This window comes from Cupressus sempervirens, chromosome 9 (assembly GCF_028749045.1).
Source record: "Cupressus sempervirens isolate cs-2001-9-10 chromosome 9, ASM2874904v1, whole genome shotgun sequence".
Lineage (NCBI taxonomy): Eukaryota > Viridiplantae > Streptophyta > Pinopsida > Cupressales > Cupressaceae > Cupressus > Cupressus sempervirens.
Window position 1 is genome coordinate 787,838,252 of NC_143126.1, and position 24,618 is coordinate 787,862,869.

At 37.2% G+C, this 24,618-nt stretch overlaps 1 protein-coding gene across 3 annotated transcripts in view; it reads left to right on the forward strand.

The window, feature by feature from the left end:
• The window catches only part of LOC149541080 (outer envelope protein 80, chloroplastic-like), a 152,067-nt gene that overhangs the window by 31,600 nt on the left and 95,849 nt on the right, over window positions 1–24,618 (forward strand). Inside the window, exons 2-9 of one of the 3 annotated variants that reach the window (XM_089802072.1) lie at window positions 21,040–21,115; window positions 21,215–21,250; window positions 21,399–21,543; window positions 22,335–22,490; window positions 22,927–22,997; window positions 23,109–23,187; window positions 23,313–23,422; window positions 23,512–23,659. In XM_089802072.1, coding sequence (XP_089658198.1) covers window positions 21,040–21,115; window positions 21,215–21,250; window positions 21,399–21,543; window positions 22,335–22,490; window positions 22,927–22,997; window positions 23,109–23,187; window positions 23,313–23,422; window positions 23,512–23,659 — 821 coding nt within the window. The remainder of the gene's footprint in view (window positions 1–21,039; window positions 21,116–21,214; window positions 21,251–21,398; window positions 21,544–22,334; window positions 22,491–22,926; window positions 22,998–23,108; window positions 23,188–23,312; window positions 23,423–23,511; window positions 23,660–24,618) is intronic. The other 2 variants (XM_089802074.1, XM_089802073.1) reach the window with 2 other exon arrangements.

Genomic DNA, 24,618 nt, shown 5'->3' on the forward strand with positions numbered 1-24,618 from the left:
AGAGCCCAAAGTCAATAATCAAAACAAACATGGTGCCTTTGCAGACTCCAAATCAGATTGGAAGAGGATCAAATTATGGTGTTGATTTCGTTGTTGAGGTAGAGGTCTTTGGAAATGGTGGTAGAATTTGGAAGCTCGCATGGCAGAATACATATTACAAAATTGGATTGTGAAAACAAAGAAAAGAATTTCTTTAATCATCTCATGATTGGACAAAAAGTGATGGCTTATAGTCGGTCACTAAAGTTTTATTGGATACGTTTGTCCATTGACTCTTATCAATAGTCTCATGAAAACATTGGGAGACCGACAAGAAAGTTAGAAAAAAGCTTAAAATCGGTTCATAGAGTAATGGACTGAATGTCATCTGCACATGTCATCGAGCATATGGAGAAATATATATCGAAAAGCTATATCTCAAAGGCTAAAGCCACTTGCATATCTTCACAGGAGACTGGTTTGGTTGTGAAAATTGAAGATTAAGCATGTGGAATTTTGTGGAACATATGTCTTTCCTCAAAATTCTAGAGGTCATTGTGATTGCTGTTACTTGAGGTGCTACAAAGGTCAATGGTGAGCTGGAAAAATGTAGGTCTGTATTGTACAGCAGACCTCTCTAGATCGCTGTCATTATATGAATGAGAACAAGATAGAGCTGGAGGATTGAAGCATCGACATCAAAGAAGTAGAGCTCATATACAGTTAATCAAGCCAGTAACATTGTTAAAACAATTGGCTTTAAAAGGTGTGTGATGTGTCAAGAAATGCCAGGTGTCAATAATCTCTTAAAGATTATTTAATGTTTCCTACGTATTGTCATTAATTAAAAGTGCTGAAATATTGAGAATAGGGGCAGACTATATAGGTGAATCTCATATTATAATTATATTAGAAGGCTATCAGTTATGGGAAAATCTTGGACATAAAGGAAATTGGAATATTAATGGCCAACCTTTTCCAAGAATTAGTTACCAAAACTGAACAGTCACCGACAATAGAGAAAGATAAATATGTTTCAGCAAATGCAAAAAGGGTTCCATCTTTCTCTCCGATACTGGAGACTTTATGCTACAATAGGGAGGAGAGGTTTTCCCAATTTTTATTCCATTTTCTTGTGAAGTTGTGGGAGGCAGAGCACGTTTTCATTTCCCTGTTTTGAACTGTGTGTTAGCAATAGGAGAATTTTGATTTGTTATAGCTTTCTTTAATGGTGATCGTAATAGCAAATGCATCTTTATGCTTTTAGAGGAGGGAGACTTGAAAGTTAATTGTATGTCAAAACTTAGAGTTTGAGGAATCTACTTTCCACTAATCGTGATTTTTGTATCACTTTAGTTTTCGCTGAAATATGCTGTTATAGCTCCATATCTTCATTTCTGTATTTTCTCAAGAAGATGGCTAATGTGTTTCTTGATTTCGTCTTTTGTAGCATGTCAGGGTGAATGGACTTTGTGTCATTTACCATTTAATTTCTTGTAGTTGTTTAGTTTTTCCCGCATCTACACTGTATTTATGGGTAGATGTTTGATATCCTTTTATGCTTTTTAGTTAAAAGCATTCACAAATAATTCATTGAATATTTCATATGGGGAGCTGTACCCGATAAATTTAGAGGAAGGGTATTGATTCCATGATAACCTATCCAACTGTTGGTGTTGATTTGTCCTTTCACTTGGGCATTCAGGGTCAAATTTGCACACATTTTTCTTGGAGGACAATTTGTTCACTAACAAAAATGTATCAAGAAATTGGTAAAATCAATTGATTTTACAAATTGGTCATGAAATGTAATTGCCTATATGAGATAGGCTTACGTAATGGTTTTTATAACTGTCCTTCATTCATGTGAATACAAATATAAACGTATCTTTTGTTTACTTTGTTTACTGCATGGGGTAAATAGGTTAATGCATGCAGACAATAGACAAGAATAATAGTACTCCTTTTATTATTCGCATATGCCAAAGATATTACACTATGCTTCTGATGATGCTTACAATGATCCCAAAGGGTGTATATATACTTTCTAAAGAACCTTCCCGAAGGGGTCCGTCGGCTACAAGACAATTACCGAAGGGCTCGTCGGCTTCATAACAAGAACCTTCTCGAAGGGGCCCATCGGCTACCTAATATTTACCAACGATATACTTCCTGTTGGCTACACAATATTTATTGACGACATCATCCCTCCCAAAAGAAAAAGTCGTCTCCGGACAACAATTACAAAATATCCGAGACAAATTAACAAAACGGAATACATTAACTGACTAACTACAACAAGATAAATTTGATTCTATCACACCACTTTCACATTCGTCCCGTGCCTGCACTAAACTGGTCTCCAAACCACATTATATCTGTAGCCTCTGCTAACACAATACTGTTTCCTTATCTGACCTCGATAGCCACTCGTGCTACTTTCTCTACTTCCAACTCCTGGGTACCTTGAGCCAAGTGTTGCTGTACTACCTTCAACTGGATGATCAGCTTCTCCTGAGCTCTCTATGCATCCACCAAGACAGCTTCACGTCCAACACCTACTCCAAGTGCCTCAAAGCGTATCACCCCTCTCGAAAGGCTTGCTCTGTTGATCTTTCCACCTTTGGCACACTATGCCTGCAGCAGCTTTAGGTCTCATCAACTGGTCACACTTCCCATGACTGATAACTGCATCGACTGGGGTTCTAGGGGGTATCGTCCCCAGCGGGGTCGAGGGGCAGCACCCTTGGCGCACTCTATTGTGATATAGGGCGGGGTCCACCAAGACCAAATTAACACTCATAAACCCACACAAAACTCCATAGAACACACTTTTTTTGTCATTTTCTTTTGATTCCACACTCTTTCTGGCAACTGCTTATGTTTTACTGCCTATTTTTGGCTTTCCCTTCCCTTTGGCATCATGCGTTACTCATTTTGAACTGTTTCAATCTATCATTTTTTTAAAATAGAAAACCTCCTGTCACCCTTCTTCTGTGTCTACTGGTGTACTACAATCTTCTTCTCCCTCTCCAGTTCCTACCATATGGAATGGCTCCTTTCTTATATTGAAGATGTTCCCACTTCTCCAACGTACAGCTTCCTTTTTTTCATACGGGTTTCTATCTTGCTCCCTATGGTCACTCCTTCCTTTGTTTGCTTCACGCCAGAAGATAAATTGTAACTGCCATACTGTGTTGATATATATTTTTGTTGTTCCTTGACTACAGGGTCCATATGGATATAAGGCTACTAGAAGAAGCCGTGCATCAAACATCCCTTCAATAAGTTGTCGTACGGATGCAAGACAATGTTTGATGCCTATAAAAAAAGCATATAAAACATAACAAAAATTATTGATGTTTTCTCCGTACGGGTATAGGGGTCTTTTAAAAAGACTGTACGGTGCCCATAGAGGATTTAACTTTTGAATCCGTATAACAACAAACATAAAAATTTAACCTTCAAACCCGTACGACAGCAAATAGGAATCTTAACCTCCAAATCCGTACAGTAGCAACTAAAAACTTAACCCTTAAATCCGTACGGTGGCAATAAAAAAACTTAACCTCCAAATCTATATGGTACCAACAGAGAAGTCAATATCCAAAAGCCGTATGGTACCTAACAGAGTAGTCAATCACTAAAAGCCGAACGACCCCCAAATAGAGAATTTAATCTCCAAAATCCGTATGTGCCCATCTTCAAAATCCGTATGGTAGGAATTAGTCACTTTATCCTTCAAAACTGTACGGGCATGAGGGCCACCGTACAGTGCCTATCAAGCCAATCTAAGTTATCGTACGATAACCGTATGGTGATTGCTCCTTTTCATTTTTAAATTTTAAATTTTTTTAATTTTTCACATTTTCATTGCTTCTCGATATTCGGGGACGACGAAACACTTTGGGTATGATATATCGTCAACTTGGAACGGTTCACTGTTTCCAAAATTTTTTGCCCATCTAATGTCCATAGTTTTATTGCTCCGTTATCACCCACTTCTCGAATCTAGTACGACCCGACCCATTTCACTTGAAACTTGTCTGGTTTGATCTTGTTCCGTTTGTCATACTTCAACACCGTCTCGGTTGACACTTGTTCAGTTTTAGGTGTCTATCATGCCATGCTTTGCGCCTGTTCTATGTCACCTTCGTGGCCCATTGTGCCTACAATCGTTGCTCATCAAGTTTATTTAAGTTACACGATCTCTCCCTCCAATTTTTTATATTGCCAAGTTTGTTCCCCAAGCTCGGTACCATGGATTCTGTCGGCTGCCCCTCCTTGCCATCAATAACTGTATTCTTGATTTTAGAACCTCTACTCTGTACTGCTGAAGCTTTTATTAAATCCTTACTCTTTTTTTCCTGTGCAGACCATACGATGTGTTTTCCTTGCTGTCAGTACCTTTCTAGTACATTCATGGTGAATTGTAACATTTTCTTTCTGCACGATCCGTTCACTGTGTTCTGTATGGTGGGATCTTTTTTTTTTTGGGGTTTGTATTGCATGTTCTTCCCTTCAGCTTTAGCCATAACCGCCTTTCCTTCTTTCGCTTCTCTGTATTCCTTTGGACATTCATTTTCCTCTTCTTTCTCACCTTCATTGACCCTTAACATAGTACAGCTGGAAAAAAGCTCGTAATCCTTCATCTGTCAGTGGAAAAGGCTGTTCACTGAATCCAAATCATCGTCTGTCGATCCACCTTCCAACCATAGGACTCCTTCCTCATTGGGTTCCAATCGCTGCTTTCCTTCATCCTCTTCTTCAGAATCAGATGATATGACTTCTTCGCCCACCATTTGTGTGTAAATCAATAGTGAATCATCGTCCCCTACTTTCCATTGATAGTGTATTCTTCTTCTAGTCATGCTTAACCCTTGCTTGTACAAGACATCCCCGACCCAAAATGGCATCATATCCTCTCCTCTTCAATAGGATGACGACGAAGTCAAGTAGGAATGGCTGTGTTCCAATTGTCACTAGTTTTGCCATTAGGATGCCAAGAGGTTTAATGCTGTGTTGGTCCGCTGTTAGCAACTGGAATGTAGGTGGCCACAACGTTGGCTGTCCCAACCTCTTCTAGGTATCCTCTGGTAACACATTCACGCCGGACCCTCCGTCCACAATTGTGTTTGTCACAACCATTCCTAGAATTCCCATCTTGACGACTGTCAGATGCCGCTTAGATGTAAGGGCTAGCAACATTGGGTCCTTTGCACTTGCTCTAGTTTTTGTCTCCTTCCCTTGTTCTCCTGGTAATTTAGCAGTTGGAGTGATGTTTGTGAGTGCCGATCGGAGTTGAGGCATTGTGAGCAGCAGATCATTTATCTTGACTGACACTTTGGTTTGTAATATTTGCTGTACGATGTTCTGTTTCGTGCAGTTTCTTACTGAGGTACCAGTAGTGTCCTTCAAGTGTGCTTTGTCCACTTGCATTGCTTGTTCAATTTCCACCCTTGCTTCCTCTAATCTCTTCTTTTCCTCTGTTGAGTCGAGGTACAATTTTGCTTGCTTCCATATGATTGCCAGAACCTCCTCTTCATCTGTCCTGATGGTGATTAGATTCACTCCTGATTTTGGGCACTTGGCATCTTCATGATCTCCAGGACTGCACCATCTGCATAACAACTTTAGTGCATTTTCCATTGTACAGTCTTGGGCAAAGTGACCTCACAAATTGCATGTTCGACATTGAACCAATGGGCGGCCATTCGCATCGTATTGAATTCGGCTGCGGCTCCTATTATTATTGTTGGCATTGTTGTTGTTTTTCCCTCGCCTATTATTTCTGTACCCTCTCAACATGACACCCTCATTACTGGTGTTTCCGCTTCCTCTTGACATGGAAGCCTCCTGGGTCAGGAGCACTTGTTGAGGTCTTCTTGTTTTCATATTGAAGGTGCATTCTTTCGTGAAATGTCCCATTATCTGGCAAATTTCGCAGAACTGGTTCTTTGGACAGGATCCCTTTGTGTGACGTTCCGTCTTACATTCCGTGCACCAGAGGTTCTTTTGCATGTTCTTAAATTCTTTCATCATTTGGATTGTATCCTTTTGGAGGGCTTGGACCTTCTTGCTTCCCTTTTCGTTATTGCTACTCTCTTCTTTCGAAGACGCATCATCATCTGACTCAGATGAGCTACTCCTCTTCTTCTTATTTGTTTTCTGCTCACTTTCTAAGTTCATTGCCCAATTGTATGCTTTAGTGTATGATGATGGCGGCACAATCTTCATTTTCTTTCGTAACTTCGAACGTAGTCCTTCAACGAACCATCTCTTTTGCAGCCCATCCACCAGCTTACTTTCCATCTTGTTTATTAAGTCTTTTCATTTTCTAGCATATACTCGAACTATTTCATTTTTGCCTTGCTTTGTGTTGTATATCTTTGCTACGATCTCATTGTCCTTGCACAACAGTTGAAATTCGGTGGTAAACTCCTTAACGTTGTCCCAATTGGTTAATTTTCGGGGATTTGTATTGGCGAACCAATCAATTGCTATGCCCCTTAGGGTTGTTGGAAATTGTTGGACCCATTCATTTGTATCTGTTATGCCATTTGCCCTCTAAATTGTTTCGCATGTTTTACAATGTCGGATTGGATCGGCTGTTCCATCACCATCAAACTTTGGCAACTTTTCCTTCAGTCCAGCCATTACTATTCGAATTGGAGGTACTTGTTGTGTACCCACGCTATTTTGCACACCTGCACTGTTGTTCTGAACTCCTGCGCTGTTCTGCACACCTGCGCTGTTATGAACACCCATGTTGTTTTGCATGTTTACCGTACTAGGTAAGAAATCAACGCACAGACAATAGATATGAATAGCAGAACGTATTATTATTCGCATATGCCAGAACATTACATTATGCTTGATAAGATCTCTTGATTACAATGCTTCCCGAAGGGGGTATAAATACTTTCCGAAGAACCTTCCCAAAGGAGTCCGTCGGCCACATACAACATGTCACTACATAACAAGAATCTTTCCGAAAGGACCCGTCAACTACATACAAGAACCTTCCCGAAGGGACCCGTCGGCTACATACAAGAACCTTCCTGAAGGGACCAAATGTTTACCGTACTAGGTAAGAAATCAACGCACAGACAATAGATATGAATAGCAGAACGTATTATTATTCACATATGCCAGAACATTACATTATGCTTGACAAGATCTCCTGATTACAATGCTTCCCGAAGGGGGTTTAAATACTTTTCGAAGAACTTTCCTAAAGGAGTCTGTCGGCCACATACAACATGTCGCTACATAACAAGAATCTTTCCGAAGGGACCCGTAGGCTACATACAAGAACCTTCCCAAAGGGACCCGTTGGCTAAATACAAGAACCTTCCTGAAGGGAACCGTCGGCTACATAACAATAACCTTTCCGAAGGGACCTGTCGGCTGATACAAAATTTCTACCGATGACATTGCACACCCGCGTGTTTTGAACACCCGTGCTGTTCTGCACACCCGTGTTGTTTGCAACAGTTGTGTTATTTCCGATAGTCGTGCTATTTGGTGAAGAAGGGTTTTCGTCAAGTGAAGCTATCCACTTCGGAAGTGTATCTCGGACAAAGAGTTCACTCCACGCTCATGCTCACTCGGGACTCTGAGCCGTGCGAGTTAATCCCCTTCCCTCTAGATTCTCTTCCCTTGGCATATGCAGGTTAAGAAATTCCTCCCTTGCTTCTTCCACCAAATCCAACTGCTGTCGAATCTCTTCCAACAATTCCTCGGTGCTTCGGTGTCCGTTGGCAATTTTCTGAAACCTTTGTTTGTGTTCGGCCTGTTGTGCCAAAATTAAATTCCCTTGTGCTGTGCGTATTTCATCTTTTTCATTCAGCTTGTTCTTATTTTTGTTCAACTGATTCGGCATTAGTCTTCATTCCTCTGCCTTCGTTCCAGGTCCATCGGGCAACGATGCCAAATGTTTATCGCATGGGGTAAATAGGTTAATGCACACAGACAATAGACAAGAACAACAGTACTTTTATTATTTGCATATGCCAAATATATTACACTATGCTTTTGATGATGCTTACAATGATCCTAAAGGGTGTATATATACTTTCCGAAGAACATTCTCGAAGGGGTTCGTTGGTTACAAGACAATTACCGAAGGGCCCGTTGGCTTCATAACAAGAACCTTCCCACAGGGGCCCGTCGGCTACCTAATATTTACCGACGACATACATCCTGTTGGCTACACAATATTTACTGACAACATACTTTTAATGTCATAATTAGCATTGGGAAAAAGGGTTATTATAGTGGTCTTGGTTGCCCTAAATGGTATTGGTTATTACGATACAATGGTATAACTTTTATTCCCTAAGCGGTATATGTGGACTAACCCAGGGTTTTGTAGATGTTACCCTAGGAGGATTCTTGTTTTGGAATTTAGGCTATTGCAAACTAAAAATCCTCAATTTAGTTTTATTTGATTATGCCTTCAATTGTTAGTTAAACTGATTGTAGCCACTAATCTCTTTCACCTGAACATGTAAGATAATTGTATAACTGCCTTCTCATGAATGTGAAGTAGTAACTGTATTTCAATGATATGCTTGTTGTTAGCTAAGGCTCTGGAAAAGGGGATGTTACAAATAAACATTGAAACACTATGAATCTTCAACAAATATACAAAGTATTGTAGCACTACTGTTCACATGTTACTATAACAGCAATTAAAAGTTTGAAATCTGATCAACAATGGCTGCAATATGAAGCTACAGGTCTGCTATAAATGAGACTTCAAATGTGCTTAAACCCTTGCACAAATCTGCTCTTTATGCCTAGTTTGGACTCCTAAATGAAACCCACACTGAGTATGATTCAGCTTATCTCTCACAGCTTCAAAATTGCACAAACATTGATGAGATTCATTCTTCAATGATTGAAGATGACTAAAACTCGTGTATTTCTGCTTATAGGTCATACATCAAAAAACACAAATATAAAATAACTAGTAGAATAAATTCTATTTTCTTTTTCAGTCCTTATATATATCCTCACAAAGGAGGTTGATCCTCTTCTTAAGTATCTTTGAATTTTTTTCAAGTCCACTTTAGGCTTTTAATAAATACTTTATTATAAGACGTCAAATGTCAGGGGCACCCAAATGTTCCTGCAGCATTTCCTATTATCGCAAACTATTATATCTGAAGATTTTTTGGGCTGCCCCATGTCATCCAGCCACATCCAATTCTTCACTCGGGATGGGGATGGGTTTTGAGGGCCAGGGATGGCATCCCCATGGAATATATGTTCCCTTGGAAGCTGTGTAATGTCCCTATGTAGGATGCCTCAAGATTTGCCCTAACTACTATAATTTGTAAGAGATATCTTTCTCTCTACTCCTTTATGTATTTAGTATGATATGCAAACAGCAAAATCCTCAACCCAAAGTTGGCTATCTTGGTATCATTCAATCTTACTCTCACTCATCCTCTGTATCATTTTCCATTCCATGCCTTCATGTTTATTATAATTTAGTGCAAGATTGAATGCGGTAGAATTATAGTAAATATATATTTATCTATATCTCTAAACAATGCTGGATCAATGATGTGGGGTTTAGGCTAATCATATCTTATACTTGAGAAGATTTTCGTAGTTTACGACAGTGTTAAAGGGGATCGCAATGAACTAAATCGTGATTTCTATATCTCTTTCCTCTTGTAGATACCCCTAATGTTGAATTGACACTTGCGTTGCTGAGTTGGATATTTGGTGGACGAATTAATACTCGGGGCGTTGAATTCAATGTTGAGTCGGATCCTCTTCTCTCTTGAGTATCACCACGGTGGGTTAAGGATTGATGTTCCCATTGATATGCTCACAATTAATTGTAGCCTATGAGCCTACTTATGACATTTAATTTCACAATGATTCACTTTGCTGCAATGGTGATCATTTGCTTGAAATGGAGATCTGAATGCTTCCCTTTCATAATCAATATTATTTCTTTTACTGCCTCTGTTGTCTATCCCCACTAGTATAATTACAGACGTATGTCTTGATTGCAGTGTATAAGGAGTTGACAATGCCATTACGGACGCTCCTATGACTGCAACACACAATATCTAATGCAGTGAAACTTGTCCAGGATGGGGGCAAGTTCTTTGTTACTCCCTTAATCTGCTCCAATCGATCTTCTCCTAAGCACGTATCTTTCTACAAGTGCTTGGAGGGTATGACATCTTGCTTTGATTGTTTTTGCTGAGCTTGGATGACAGTGACTATGTCTGTATTTGCTTTCTGATACGACCACCGAGTATTTCCTTCCTACTATGTCCATCGGGTCTGATGGAGGCTGGGTCTTGATCGATATTGCAGAAGATAAACTGCTCGACAATGTTTGCCTTGTCAATGAGAATTTCAGATTTTCTATTCCTCCGATACTGGCACTAGTGCTCCGATTCTTCTCCTTCGATGGGTTTGTCCACGGAAGAAATTGTTAAAACAATTTAATAGCCAGTGTTGCAGAAATATGCTATGTCCTTCCCCATATTATTATTTCTCTCTAATATAAGTGTCAGGGGTGAAAAGTCACGATTCTTCAATATAATTTATATTAGGTCTGTTTAAATATATCCAATACTACTTGAATAGTTTGACTAATTTAGATTTAGATTTTAAACATAATATACAAGTATTTATATAATTATATTTAGGATAATCTTATAGATGCATTTCTAAATATACATATACTTTATCACAGATCATTATGTTGTTTGATTACATATTTCAAATTCACATTATAATAATATACATCGTATTTTAAATAATTATATTAAAATAATAATGATTTTACATTATATTTCTTTATTGACTAATCTTTAATTTACATCTTGGATATATATATACACACATATACATATACATGTACATGTGACAATATTCTATATATTATAATTGATATATATTATTGAGTTTATTATTTATTTAATTATTTCAATGTTACATTTTATTTATTTTAAATTTATCTTTATTATTATTAATTTCATATTGAAGAAGGGGATATTACAGTCCACCCTTCGCAAAAATTGTTTGTCCTCAAGCAATGCAACTTAGATATCATCTTACTTGAAGCAAAAATTTCAACTTGTGATTAGAATCATTATAAATGTATTAAATATGAAGATCATATTACTATTCAATTTGAAATATTAAAAATAATAATTCAAAAAAATGAAACTTATCTTGTTTTAATCTAGCACTCGTGATCTCATTTGTTGAGTGTTTCTTTCTTCATGGATGAGTGAGCATATATAGTTTATCTTAATTCCTTTCTAGTAATTCAGAATGTCCTTGATCAATTCTTGATAGAATGTCCTTAATCTCAACACTTGCCATGAATGTATATGATGCTCAACACTCACTAAGAATGTCTGTATTTTGATTTTTTTTCTTGGTACTGAGATTGTCCCCGATTCCTGGCATTCATTAAGAAACATAGACTAGGATATATGTCAACACAAAGCATGTACCAAATATATATACATTAGTGTATGAAGACACGATGTAGACATATACACGTTAATGCATGAAAACACGACATAGACACAAAGTATACACATATTAAAAGCTTTGGTAGATTCCTTCCTCTAATTACAATTTTTGTGTTGTCAGAGTTGGTGGTGACTAGCTCCTCGACAAATAGACCTGTATTATATGTTAGTACTCCAATCATGATAAGAATATTATTCAGTTTTGTAAGTCATTAAAAACATAAGATTCTATTTCCCAATTTAAACCCTTTCTTAAGGAGAAGTTGTGATCAGATGCTTATCTCCTGGGGGAGTGCTTCCTGGGGCTCTAATTAATAGAACAACTCTCCACTAAGCATCATCTTCTCACGATGCTTCTCTTTAAGACCTTATGGATAATCAATCTTGATATATCCATCCTTCTTAGGAGGGAGTTCTTCCTCATCCTAGACCTTATGGATACCCACTCTGGTTGTATCCATCCTTACATATGCATATGATTTTCCTTACCAGTATGTACTATCCTTCAAAGAATACTTGATTCCCTGCCTCACTTCCTTAAGAATATTCAATTATAGAATATCTTGTAAAGTCATTTAGAGAGGTTAGCTCTTTGCCTTAATTCCTTCTAGGAATTATTATGCTTTATTTTCCTCTTATTAGTGGCTACTTGGAGTAGTCTATTTCTTCTTCCTCTTGATCTCAACAAATTCAATATTTTGCAAGAATTTATCATTAACTGTAAGAAATCCCTAAATTGATGATTGGTCTTATATATATTTGATTGATATTCTTGTTGTGTCCTTTTGAGTTCCATCAGAACATTGTTGAATTAACTATTCCTCTTACTCATTTCTATTGATTTTCTTCCTTTCCTGCATGATGACAAGAACAGGTCATGTTTGGTTTGATCTGAGATGAATGTTATTTGTTTAGATGACGATCAATCCTGAATTAGTAATGTGTTGATGGTCCTCATAATATTATTTTCCAAAGGACTAGTGTTCACTTCTTCCACATCTTCTCTTTAAGGGAAGTGTTCTTGTAACTCCAATTGTAATGAGTTCTTGAATCTGGAAGATTGATATGTTTGACTTGACCCCCTTATGATGGGAGAGTTATATATAAGTTCTGTTGACATGCTGATGAATTATAGGCACCAATGATAGAAAACGATATTTGGATGACAATCTCATATAATATGTTGTCTTCCCTATTTGTAATGTCTCTTTATATAAATTCTTTTTTTTCTAATATTATTATCGAACCAATACTTTGAATCACCTTATGTTATACTGACATATGTGAATGCAACAGGTTCCTCAAATTTATATGATCTACCCCATTTGTATTGGATTGATCATACTTCCAATTATGTAAATGTTGTTGGGTGTGCCAAACTGAAATATTTATACCAATGCAAGTGTTGTTGTACTCATTGAGGATATTCTTAAGCTATTGGTGGAAGATGTTGTGGTTGTTGTGAATGATTATATAAATTGGAAATTTCCTCGTATTCATTAGAGATTCCTTTCTTGAAGATCTAACGTTGTATGTGATCTCTTTATAATTATATCAAATGTTGAGTGTATCTTTTTTCCATTCTCTTCTCTGATGATGATTTTTTTGTTCTTATATGATGATCATTATTTAAGATTCACCCTATAGGATGGCAAGATCATGCTATTATGAAGGAATTGGTAAAATACTTGCTTGTTATTAACAGAGACCAAAAAGACCATTTATACAAAAGAATGAGACGATTTTTCCTTAGGAAACGATCGCAAAGAATAGAAACATTCTATTCTAGAGAAACCAAAAACCAAAAGAAAACTAAAGTGTAATAGATATTTACAATAGATAACTGTTAACTAATAATAGACGACTTATCTATTATTGTAATACCCTCCCATAATGGTTAATCTATCAAACACACCAAACTATCCTCTGAATTTGATAAATTTATTAGGACCAAGAGGCTTGGTGAGAATGTCTGCAGTTTGATCTGTGGTAGGAACATACTGCAAATCTATAGTCTCATCTTCAACCAGCTATTGAATGTAATGGCAGTGAACATCCGCATGCTTGGTTTGTTCATGGAAGACTAGATTTCGTGCTAACTTGATAAGCCTTTGTTATCAACAAACAGAGTAGTCAGTCTTGTTGGTGACATTTGCATATCCTCAAGCATTTGACGAAGCCAAACAACTTCACATCCTACCTTAACAGTCCCTCTGTATTCGGATTCTATAGAAGAGAAACTACCTTCTGCTTCTTACTGGTCCATGTGACTGCACTGGATCCCAAACTGAAGACATATCCAGATGTTGACTTTTTATCATCAACAGAGCTTGCCCAATCTGAATCTGTGAACCCACTGAGTTTAGGATTCAAACTTCGAGAGTACAGAAGTCCATAATCTGAAGTGCCCTTCACATAACGAAGCACACGCTTTGCTGCCATTCAATGATCAGCCTTAGAAGCTGTCATAAAGTGTGAAATATAGTTGACTGTGAAGCTGATATCAGGTCTAGTAGCAGAGAGGTAGATTAGGCTGCCTACTAGTTGCTTGTATGTAGTATCATCAACGAAAGGAGAATCAGACTTTGCTAATAACTTGAGACCTTTCTCCATAGGTGTAGATGCAAATTTGCAATATTGCATTCGGAATTTGTGTAACAGAGCCCTGGCAGATTTGGATTGAGAGATGAATATACTAGAAGACTGTTGCCAAAATTCAACACCTAGGCAATAATGCATGAGCCCAAGGTCAATCATATCAAAAGATTGGCATAAATTTTGTTTGATTCCCTGAATCAAAGATGCCGAATTGCCAGTGATGATCAAATCATCCACATAAATAACCAGAAGGATGATGTCACTGTCAGTAGTCTTGATGTACAGATTTGAGTCTTAAGAACTCCTCTTGAAGCCTTGATCACTGAGGTACTTATCAAACTTGATGTACTATGCCGGAGGGGCTTGCTTCAAACCATAGAGAGCTTTTACCAATTTGAGAATTTGATGGTCTTTACCAGCAACCTTGAAACTAGGAGGTACCTCAAACTTGATGTACTATGCCAGAGGGGCTTGCTTCAAACCATAGAGAGCTTTTACCAATTTGAGAATTTGATGGTCTTTACCAACAACCTTGAAACCAGGAGGTTGCGTCATGTAGACCTCTTCATGGAGATCACTATTCAGGAAAGCACTCTTGACGTCTATCTAATGGACCTTCTAGCCAAACTGTGCTGCCATGGCTAGGACTAATCTGATGGTGCTCATCTTTGCAGTAGGAGCAAAGGTCTCCTTATAATCAATGCCCTAATGCTGAGAAAAGCCCTTCGCCACTAAATGAGCTTTGTACTTATCCAAAGTACTATCCGATTTGTATTTCATTTTGTAGACCCATTTGCGGCCAATGGGTTTCTTCCCTAGTGGAAGATCAGAAAGGACCCAAGTGTTGTTCTATAGCAAGCTTTAGTGTTCAAATGTCATGGCCTGTTCTCACTCTGGAATTCATTTAGCCTTAGAATATGTTTGAGATTCAAACACATATGAATGTTGGCCATAAGAGCAAAGTTAACAGAATCTGTAGTTTTGCTCTTTTTCCGAGTAGTTCTCCCATCAACAAGCTCATCATCACAAAGATCAACAAGTGTCTTAGCCCACCACTTAGGCCGGATAGGAGAATGACCAACAGTAGTACTAGGAGATGCTTGATCAGCAGGATCGTCATCAGAAGAATCTAGATCGAACTCAGGTGAAGCATCTATAAAGTGAGGTTATCCTATAGGAGAATCCGGAGGTGTGTACATGTATCACTGGAATAACTGGAGCTACAGGAGCTATTGGAGCCCTCCCATCAGGTGGACCTAATGGAAGCCGAACTCCCAAATCATTAGCTTGCATAGGCTGGTCTGCTAGATCAAAAATAGGAGAAACAGGCATGGATGCTCCTTGTTGCTCATCAAAGACTACATCTCGACTGTAGATGAGATGAGAGGTCTCAACATCGATCAGGTGGTAGGCTTTGTGAGACTGCTATATCCAGCAAGCATCAGTTTCTGACTCTTGGCATCCAACTTGGTGCATGAAGCATCATGAGTCCAAACAAAAGCAAGGGAGCCAAAAACCTTCAGGTGACTGATTCTGGGCTTGGGACCTGACTAGGCCTCTTCCGAAGTTTTACCTTTGACCGCCACTGTGTGTGACCGGTACAATAGATAAACTATAGTGTTAATTGCTTTTGCCTAAAACTGCTTCGGAACATGTCTGTGTTCAAGCATGGAATGAGGCATCTCGGTGATTGTCCTGTTTCGACATTCAACTACATTTTTTTGTTGTAGTGTGTGGGGTGTGGTTAACTAGCGTTTGATGCCATGTGTAACCAAGAAGCGGGAGAAAGCATTAGAACAAAATTCACCCCCATTGTTTGATCTAAGAATAATAATAGATTTCCTAGACTCTTTTTCAACTAAAGGTTTAAACTTTTGAAATACAGGAAATGCATCTGATTTCTTTTTAAGGAAATACACCCACATTTTTCTACTGAAATCATCAGCAAACAACAGAAAATACTTGGACCCAAGAACAGGAGTGGCCATAGGGATGCAGATGTCGGCATGAGCAAGTTGAAGTACCCGAGAAGCTTGCCATGAATCGCCATTGGTGAAAGGTGTGTGATGTTGCTTCTCGGCTTGGTATGCGTCACAAACTCCAAGCTATTGAGTCTGAATCTTTGGCAATCCAAGAACAAGATCATCTCGAGCAAGTTGTGAGAGATAATGCACATTTAAGTGCCCATATCGTTGATGCCAAAGTGTGTTGACAGAAGATTGCTGAGCAGTCATAGCTAAGTCCTGAGAATCACTAGAACTAGTTCAGCATTATCCATTACTCCAAACAATGTAGTTTATTTGGAAGATGTAGGAAGTTATCTTACTGGTAAGTTTAAATCTATTGGGAGCGAGTATATGAATAACCATGATCCTCAAGACCCACTGCAACAGTAGACTTAGTCGTTCGATCAGTGATGGTGCACTGATGTGAACTGAAGGTGATTGCCAAGTGTGAAAAATGTCATAGCAACTGATTGACTAAGAGTAGACTTAGTTCCATCCCTGGAATGTAGTACACATCAAGGAATATGAGATTCCTCCCAATAGACTGAATCTGAATGTTGCCTTTATCGACAACTGTGTACTCTTCTTTGCCACCAAAAATAACAGAATCTGAATAAGGTTGGTAGTCAGTAAACTAGTCTCTATGGTGAGTGAAATGACTAGAGGCACCTGAATCAATGTACTAGGTAGATGACTTCACATGATCTGTAGGTCTTTTAGCCATGAAGGCGCAAAAGGAAAATTCTGCCTGCTTAGTATGCTCTATGCTGTTCGTTTTGGGCTACGAACCTGATTGCTTAAACTATGCAGCTAAGCGTTTCCGACATTCAACCTTCATGTGTCCAAACTTGTGGCAGTAGTTGCATTGAATGTTCTTCTTTCTGGAACCATCTGGGATTGGAGTAGAAGACTTTTGCTGAGATGGCTACTGAAACTTGCCCTTATCCTTTTGAAAGGATTTCATAGCAAAGGCTTGCTTTGTGGAGGTGGAACTGAAGCTGCTACTAAATTGTTGTTTCCGCCGATCTTGCTGAAGCAGCAATGTGTAGAGATCAGTGAACTTCAAATCAACACCAGTAGATGTGATGTTGAGAGTCTCAATAAAATGCTCATAGGATTTTGGCAAACTCCGAAGAGTGATAACCACAATATCCTCTTCCTCCATCTTGCGACCGATGGCAAGTAATTGATCATGGATTTCCTGAATCTGATTCAGGTGTGCCTAGAGCGAGGTGTGCTCATCCATGACAACAGAAAACAGAGTGTTTTCCAGAAAGAAGGCTTTGCTTTGGTCAGAAGTCTCATGAAGACCTTTGAGATGTGTCTAGATCTCGGCAGCTGTCTTGCTAGATGGAATCTGAGAAAGCTGGTCATTAGCTACGGATAATTTGAGAAGCATCACTACCTCTCGATTATTCAGATCCCATGTATCTTGATTAGGACCCGGAGAAGTTGGACACTTCGTAACACCCAGAACAAGTTGATCGATGATCCGATATTGAAAAATAGTGATGATTTGCTGCTTCTAGGTGCCATAATTGTGACCATTGAATTTGGAGTTATGCTCGAGCAAAATATTTGTCAGAGATGCCATCGCATGTTTTCAATTAAAAACTGTGAAAATCTATGAAGGCATGTTCTTCGAGGCAAATATTCGGAAGACCCAAAAGAATTAGAGTGACCTAGAAGAGAGCTTGAAAAACCCAGAAGGAATATGCTGTCATTTTCTAGATTTGCTGGCTCGAAAATTGAGACACAAAAATTGAGGCACCTAGAAAAAATGGATGACAACCCAGTTGAGCTCTCGAAAAACCCATCAAGAATCTGCAATCAAATTTTTTTCGACCCCAAAAATTAGGGTTTCGGGCAAAACCCTAGTCGGCAGCTTGGAAGGTCGACTTTGTAGAAAAATGGTGGATTTCTTTAAAAAAATGGCCAATCTGCTTCCCAGAGCATGATTACAGATTGAGACGGTGTTGAAAAAACTTTGTTTGACCTTCAAAAAATGGCAGATGTGGCAGGAATAGTCATTTTTGTAAAACGCAGAGCCGTTTTTTTGATACAAATCACGCTGCAATAAAAAATGACCCAATTTGCAGATGCGAGTTGCACAAATCCAAAATGCGAGCTGTAGAAAAAAAGTCAAAACGACCACTATTTGTTGAGTACAAACGACCACGGGTTGCAGAGTTAAATTCGGGCCAGTCACAAGCATAGAAGCTGCATTTTTGATAGAAAATGATCATGATTTTTTCAGACGTGAGTTGCAAGATCGTGATTTGGAGAGGACAAAACCCTAGCTCGAGATTTCAAATTTCTCTAGGTAGAAAACCCCTAGGTGGGTTTTGGAGAAAATCAACTGAAATAATTTTGAAAAAATTTAAACAAATAATTTCAAGAAAAAATTATAAAATTTTCCGAATTTTTTTAAGTATATAGCTCTAATACCATATTATGAAGGAATTGGTGAAATACTTGCTTGTTATTAACAGAGACTAAAAGGTCAATTTATACAAAAGAATGAGACGATGTTTCCTTAGGAAACGATCATAAAGAATAGAAACATTCTATTTTAGAGAAAGCAAAAAACGAAAGCAAACTAAAGCTTAATAGATATTTACAATAGATAACCATTAACTAATAATAGACCACTTATCTATTATTGTAATACATGCTCTGATACCACTATAATGTCCCTACGTAGGATGCCTCAAGATTTTCCCTAACTACTATAATTTGTAAGAGATATCTTTCTCTCTACTCCTTTATGTATTTAGTATGATATGCAAACAACAAAATCCTCAACCCAAAGTTCGTTATCTTGGTATCATTCAGTCTTACTCTCACTCATCCTCTGTATCATTTCCCATTCCATGCCTTCATGTTTATTATAATTTAGTGCAAGATTGAATGGGGTAGAATTGTAGTATATAAATATTTATCTATATCTCTGAACAAGGCTGGATGAATGATGTGGGGTTTAGGATAATCATATCTTATACTTGAGAAGATTTTCATAGTTTACAGCAGTGTTAAAGGGGATTGCAATCAACTAAATCATGATTTCTATATCTCTTTCCTCTTGTAGATACCCCTAATGTTGAATTGACACTTGTGTAGCTGAGTTGGATATTTGATGGATGAATTAATACTCAGGGCTTTGAATTCAATGTTGAGTCGGATCCTCTTCTTTCTTGAGTATCACCATGATGGGTTAAGGGTTGATGTTCCTATTGATATGCTCACAATTAATTGTAGCCTACGAGCCTGGTTATGACATATAATTTCACAATGATTCCCTTTGCTGTGATGGTGATCACTGGCTTGAAATGGAGATCTGAATGCTTCCCTTTCATAATCAATATTATTTCTTTTACTGCCTCCGTTGTCTATCACCGCCAGTATGGTTACAGATGTATATCTTGATTGCAATGTATAAGGAGTTGGTGATGCCATTACGGATGCCCTTAGATTGCAACATACAATATTTGATGCGGTGAAACTTGTCCAGGATGGGGGCAAGTTCTTTGTTACTCCCTTACTCTTCTCAATCGATCTTCTCCTAAGTACGTATATTTCTACTAGTGCTTGGAGGGTATGACATCTTTCTTTGATTGTTCTTGTTGAGCTTGGATGATGGTGACTATGTCTATATTTGCTTCCAGGTATGACTACCGAGTATTTCATTCCTACTATGTTCGTCAGGTCTGATGGAGGCTAGGTCTTGATTGATATTGCAGAAGATAAATTGCCGGACAATGTTTGCCTTGTCTGTGATAATTTCTGATTTTCTCTTCTTGTGATACTGGCACTAGTGCTTCGGTTCTTCTCCTTCGATGGGATTGTCCACAAAAGAAATTGTTAAAATGATTTAACAACTGGTGTTGCGGAAATTTGCCATGTCCTTTCCCATATTATTATTTCTCTCTAATATAAGTTTCAGGGGTGAAAAGTCATGATTCTTCAATATAATTAATATTAGGTCTATTCAAATATATCCAATGCTACTTGAATAATTTGACTAATTTAGATTTAGATTTTAAACATAATATATAAGTATTTATATTATTATATTTAGGATAACCTTATAGATGTATTTCTAAATATATATATACTTTATCATAGATCATTATATTGTTTTATATATTGTTTGATTATATATTTCAAATTCACATTATGATAATATACATCGTATTTTAAATAATTATATTAAAATAATAATGATTTTACATTATATTTCTTTATTGACTAATCTCTAATTTACATCTTGGATATATATATATATATATATACACACACACATATGACAATATTCAATATATTATAATTGATATATATTATCGAGTTTATTATTTATTTAATTATTTCAATGTTACATTTTATTTATTTTAAATTTATCTTTATTATTATTAATTTCATATTGAAGAAGGGGATATTACACTATGTCAATATTCACTTAATATAGCTTGGGTTGTGGATGACATTTTCCACAAAATGTCAGACTTTTTTGCCTTAATTTTGGCAACACCTTTATCTAGAAATCTATAAATTTTGATATAGGTTTTGATAGTCAATTTGTGAATTTTATGTTTGGTGAAAACATAAACTTAATCTTTGAATTTCTTTAGGCTTCATATGTTCTGGACAAAAAGTTTGTCAAGTTTGTAGAGAGCAACATGCTGATATGGAAAGATTCAGGAAAGCTTACGTTAACATTTATGAACATGATCAGCTGGAAAACATTTTCTGTTGAAAATCTTCACGATGAATGCTGTTTCTGTGAAGATTTTAAACTTTGCATTATATATAAAGGTGAAAGATGCAATGGGGCTAGTAGTAGTTCCAATGTATTGTGCAGCATTTTTCATTGTTTCATAGCCATGACAACTTGCATCTTTTTCCAACAATAATCTTTAGAAATTTGTGAATTGCAGATAGGATCGACCTAAAGTTGGATTTATTAAATCAATTGTGCTGGGGAATAGCATCACATGATATTTATGCATTTCGGTGTGTGTTTCTTGTTGATTTGATGACTCCTAACTTGATAAGTTTTTTTCTGGATTGATTGTTTGATTACAACCGAAAGCTTTGTTGGAAGTCTTTCAGGCGAACAAGGAACCCACTATCAGGCCTTGCAGGAAGGTATATTCTCATTTTTCCATACCTGATGTTTAATTTGGTACTGATTGAAGTTCCTTTGCTATTCCGCCAATTTTTTCACAATTGTTGAAATTGGGCTTTAAAAAATTTAGTGAGCTTGATAGCTCTGTCATGGGATATTATCTTGTAGGCTGTCTTTTACACGGGAAAATTTGTTTGGAGGAGGTGAAAAGTTTAATATATTATTGGAAAAAGGTGCCACTGATTCAAATTATCAAGTGACTCTGAAGCAACCAAGTGTTCATGGGGCTACGCAGCGATCCATTACCATTCTGGTAAGAAACATTTTAGCTTCTCTTCCATTGTCGTTAAGATGTTGTAATGAAACATGATCTTTATTGTGGAACCTTTTCTGTTATCATAACTTCAATTCAAACAGAGCCAGACGGGCTCTTTGATGTGTAATCCAGATGAGAATTAAGGCTATGTTTGATCTGGACTTTATTATGAGCAGAATTATTTGCACCCAACTGATTCTTCAGGTGGCTAAATTGATCCAAGAGAACTAGTGGTACATTTGTTTATTGCTTAACCTTCATTGTTAAGTTTACCTCAGGACTTATCAGTCGTGCCTAGAATATACCATTCTGTTGCCACTTGTAGGGATTTAGGGAAACATTGCCCCCTTCAGATACTTTAGTTTGACCTTCTGATTGGGATCACATTATCAATGTTTTCACTTCCTCCAAGAGATAGTGTGGCCTTGGATGCTAGGAATGCACATTCCATTTTTGTTCTTTTGAGCATAACTGCACCATGCTATCTCCAGAGAGCATCAGTAGATGCTGCGTTGTTTATCACTCACCTATTGAGAAATTAGCAGATACTCTCTGTAGTGTTATTGAGGACTGGGTGTGCTTTCTTCTTACTATTTGTCTGACTTCTTTTACCTGCTGAATACTGATCATGTGACTTGGTCTAGTGTAATGTGTTTTATATTATGGTCTTATTGCCAGCCATGATGTGTCTCATGTTAACCTACTTTCGCATCTTGTGGATGTCATATAATTTGTTTCTTTCTGTAAATGTATTTCTAGCTTTATTGACATTGAGATGGCACATACAGAATTCAGTTACACCAGCCACTTCTGTCCATGGTATTGTTACCAGTTCATCAGGCTCTGGGTATGGAGACGTAAGAATGCGTAGGTTTACAGCAAATATAGACCAAAAATGGGAATTGAGCTCAAATTTGAGCAAGACAGCAGGCATTATGATTCAGGTAAATATGCACGTTAGAGAATGTTGTTAGCTGAGGAGAATGAAGCATAACATTTAAACAGAAATATGGCTCTTTACATCAATGGTAAGGTATTGCATACCAGAGACGCATTTTACCAAACAAATATAATTCAGATTTGTTTGTAGGAAGACGCCTACAATGTTATTCTCAATTTGAATCTGTGTAAAAATTGTTTGCATAATTGTGAATTTTTTAATCTTGCATGTCTTGATAGTGCGATAGAACACATACTCTAGTCACTTTTGACCTTTGGTGCCTGAATTCAGTCTGAACAATTGTTTTTGTTAACGTCAGACTGCCTTGTTCATCTTTGTTTTCTAAATTGCCACAATTTTCAAGCCAATACCCATCCCTTTGTAAGTACTTAGAAGATTCAGGCATGCATTAATCCTATCGTGTGGAAACAATGTTTCAGCAAGTTGGCCCTCTTGGTGATCATGGCCGTCCTATATTCACAGACCGATATGGATGTCCAATCACATTCAGGTATAGATGATCCAACAACGTGATAAAAAATGCCATTAAATAATTTAATTGATTGCTTTCTTACATGTCTATACAATTATAAGATATACAGATTCAATTCTATATGTGCAGTGGAAATCTATATGACAAAATGCTCGTTGCCAAGCTGAAGACAGAATACACTAAATCCGATGATCAAAATTTGTTTCAAGTCTGTATAGATCTGAATCTCATGATGAAATTGGATATAAATAGCTTTTAGTTCATTTTATCATATTGCCATAAATCTAAAGTATTCTCTTTGACTTTGATTAAACACTTTTATCATACTTGTAGTATAATATTCAACAAGGGTTACCTATTTCTCCTGGATGGCTTTTTTTCTATCGATTGAGGGCTCATGTAAAGCAGGGATTTAAGTTAGGGCCAGCTTTTGCCTTCTCAAGGTAGTCCACATATTTTCCTTATTAATGGTTGTAATTCATATATGCAGAAACTAATGTATTATTCATTGTTTATATTGTTTCAAATGCAGCCTATCAGGTGGCACAGTTGTAGGAAACTTGGCACCTCATGATGCATTTCCTATTGGAGGTTTTAACAGTGTTCGAGGTTATGGCGAGGGAGCTGTTGGAACAGGACGGTCATTTTTGCTGAGTAGCAGTGAATTGTGGTTCCCTTTGGTATGCCTACACTTTTAAGTTTTGTTTCCATACGAGAGCCCTCTATGTATTAGGAACCTTATGGTATGGGGAAAAAAAAGTTTATTATAGACCCATTGTGATGCTCGTAAGTATTCCATCTATAAATTCGTAGGATTTGATTAAGTTTAATTATAATAAGTGACTTGTGTTAGTGCTTTTAAGTGTTAGCCCTCACCAACCTTTGTCAAAATATTTGATGGAATATAGGCATGTTTTGAAAAGTGGTATAACCATACAATGAAGTATGGTGATCTTAGGGCAACTGAATTCGGTAAAAAATGATTGATCACAAATGGATATTAACCATAAAGTACATACAAATTAGAGCTTGAAGACTTATGTGAGAGACCATTTTGGGAAAATACTCATTTAAAGAGATGCAAGCTTGTGTTAATAATAAAATAAGTTACAAACATCAGATATCTCTCTGAACTCCAATAGCTTAAGGATTCTCAAATGAAGTGCAAATAAACATCATCTTACTACCATATCAAGACACAAATATATAGGATCGATGAATACCTATGCTCCCCCACGTTTCTCGTATGGGGTAGTAGGGGATGGCTATTATAAAATGAGAGATTTTAAAAAATATAGAAAACTTTCAAAAATTCATATCATATCATTGATAAGCATTCATCGTAATTTAAATGTTTTCACTATCAATATGCATGAATATTTTAGAAGAATTGTTGAGATATGTTAGCTTTGGTCAGATTATAAGTGAACTCTATTTTGTACCCGTATGTGAATATATGTTTTGCATATATTCACATACATGTACATATTATAGACTAGTCTGAATTATATGAGATAATTGACCAGCAACATCATATACGAATGAGATGAACATGGTGCATATCAATATCTTGCATTCCGTAAGTATTGCTTGATTAAGATGTAAATTTATCTATGACTGATTTGCCAATTCATATCAA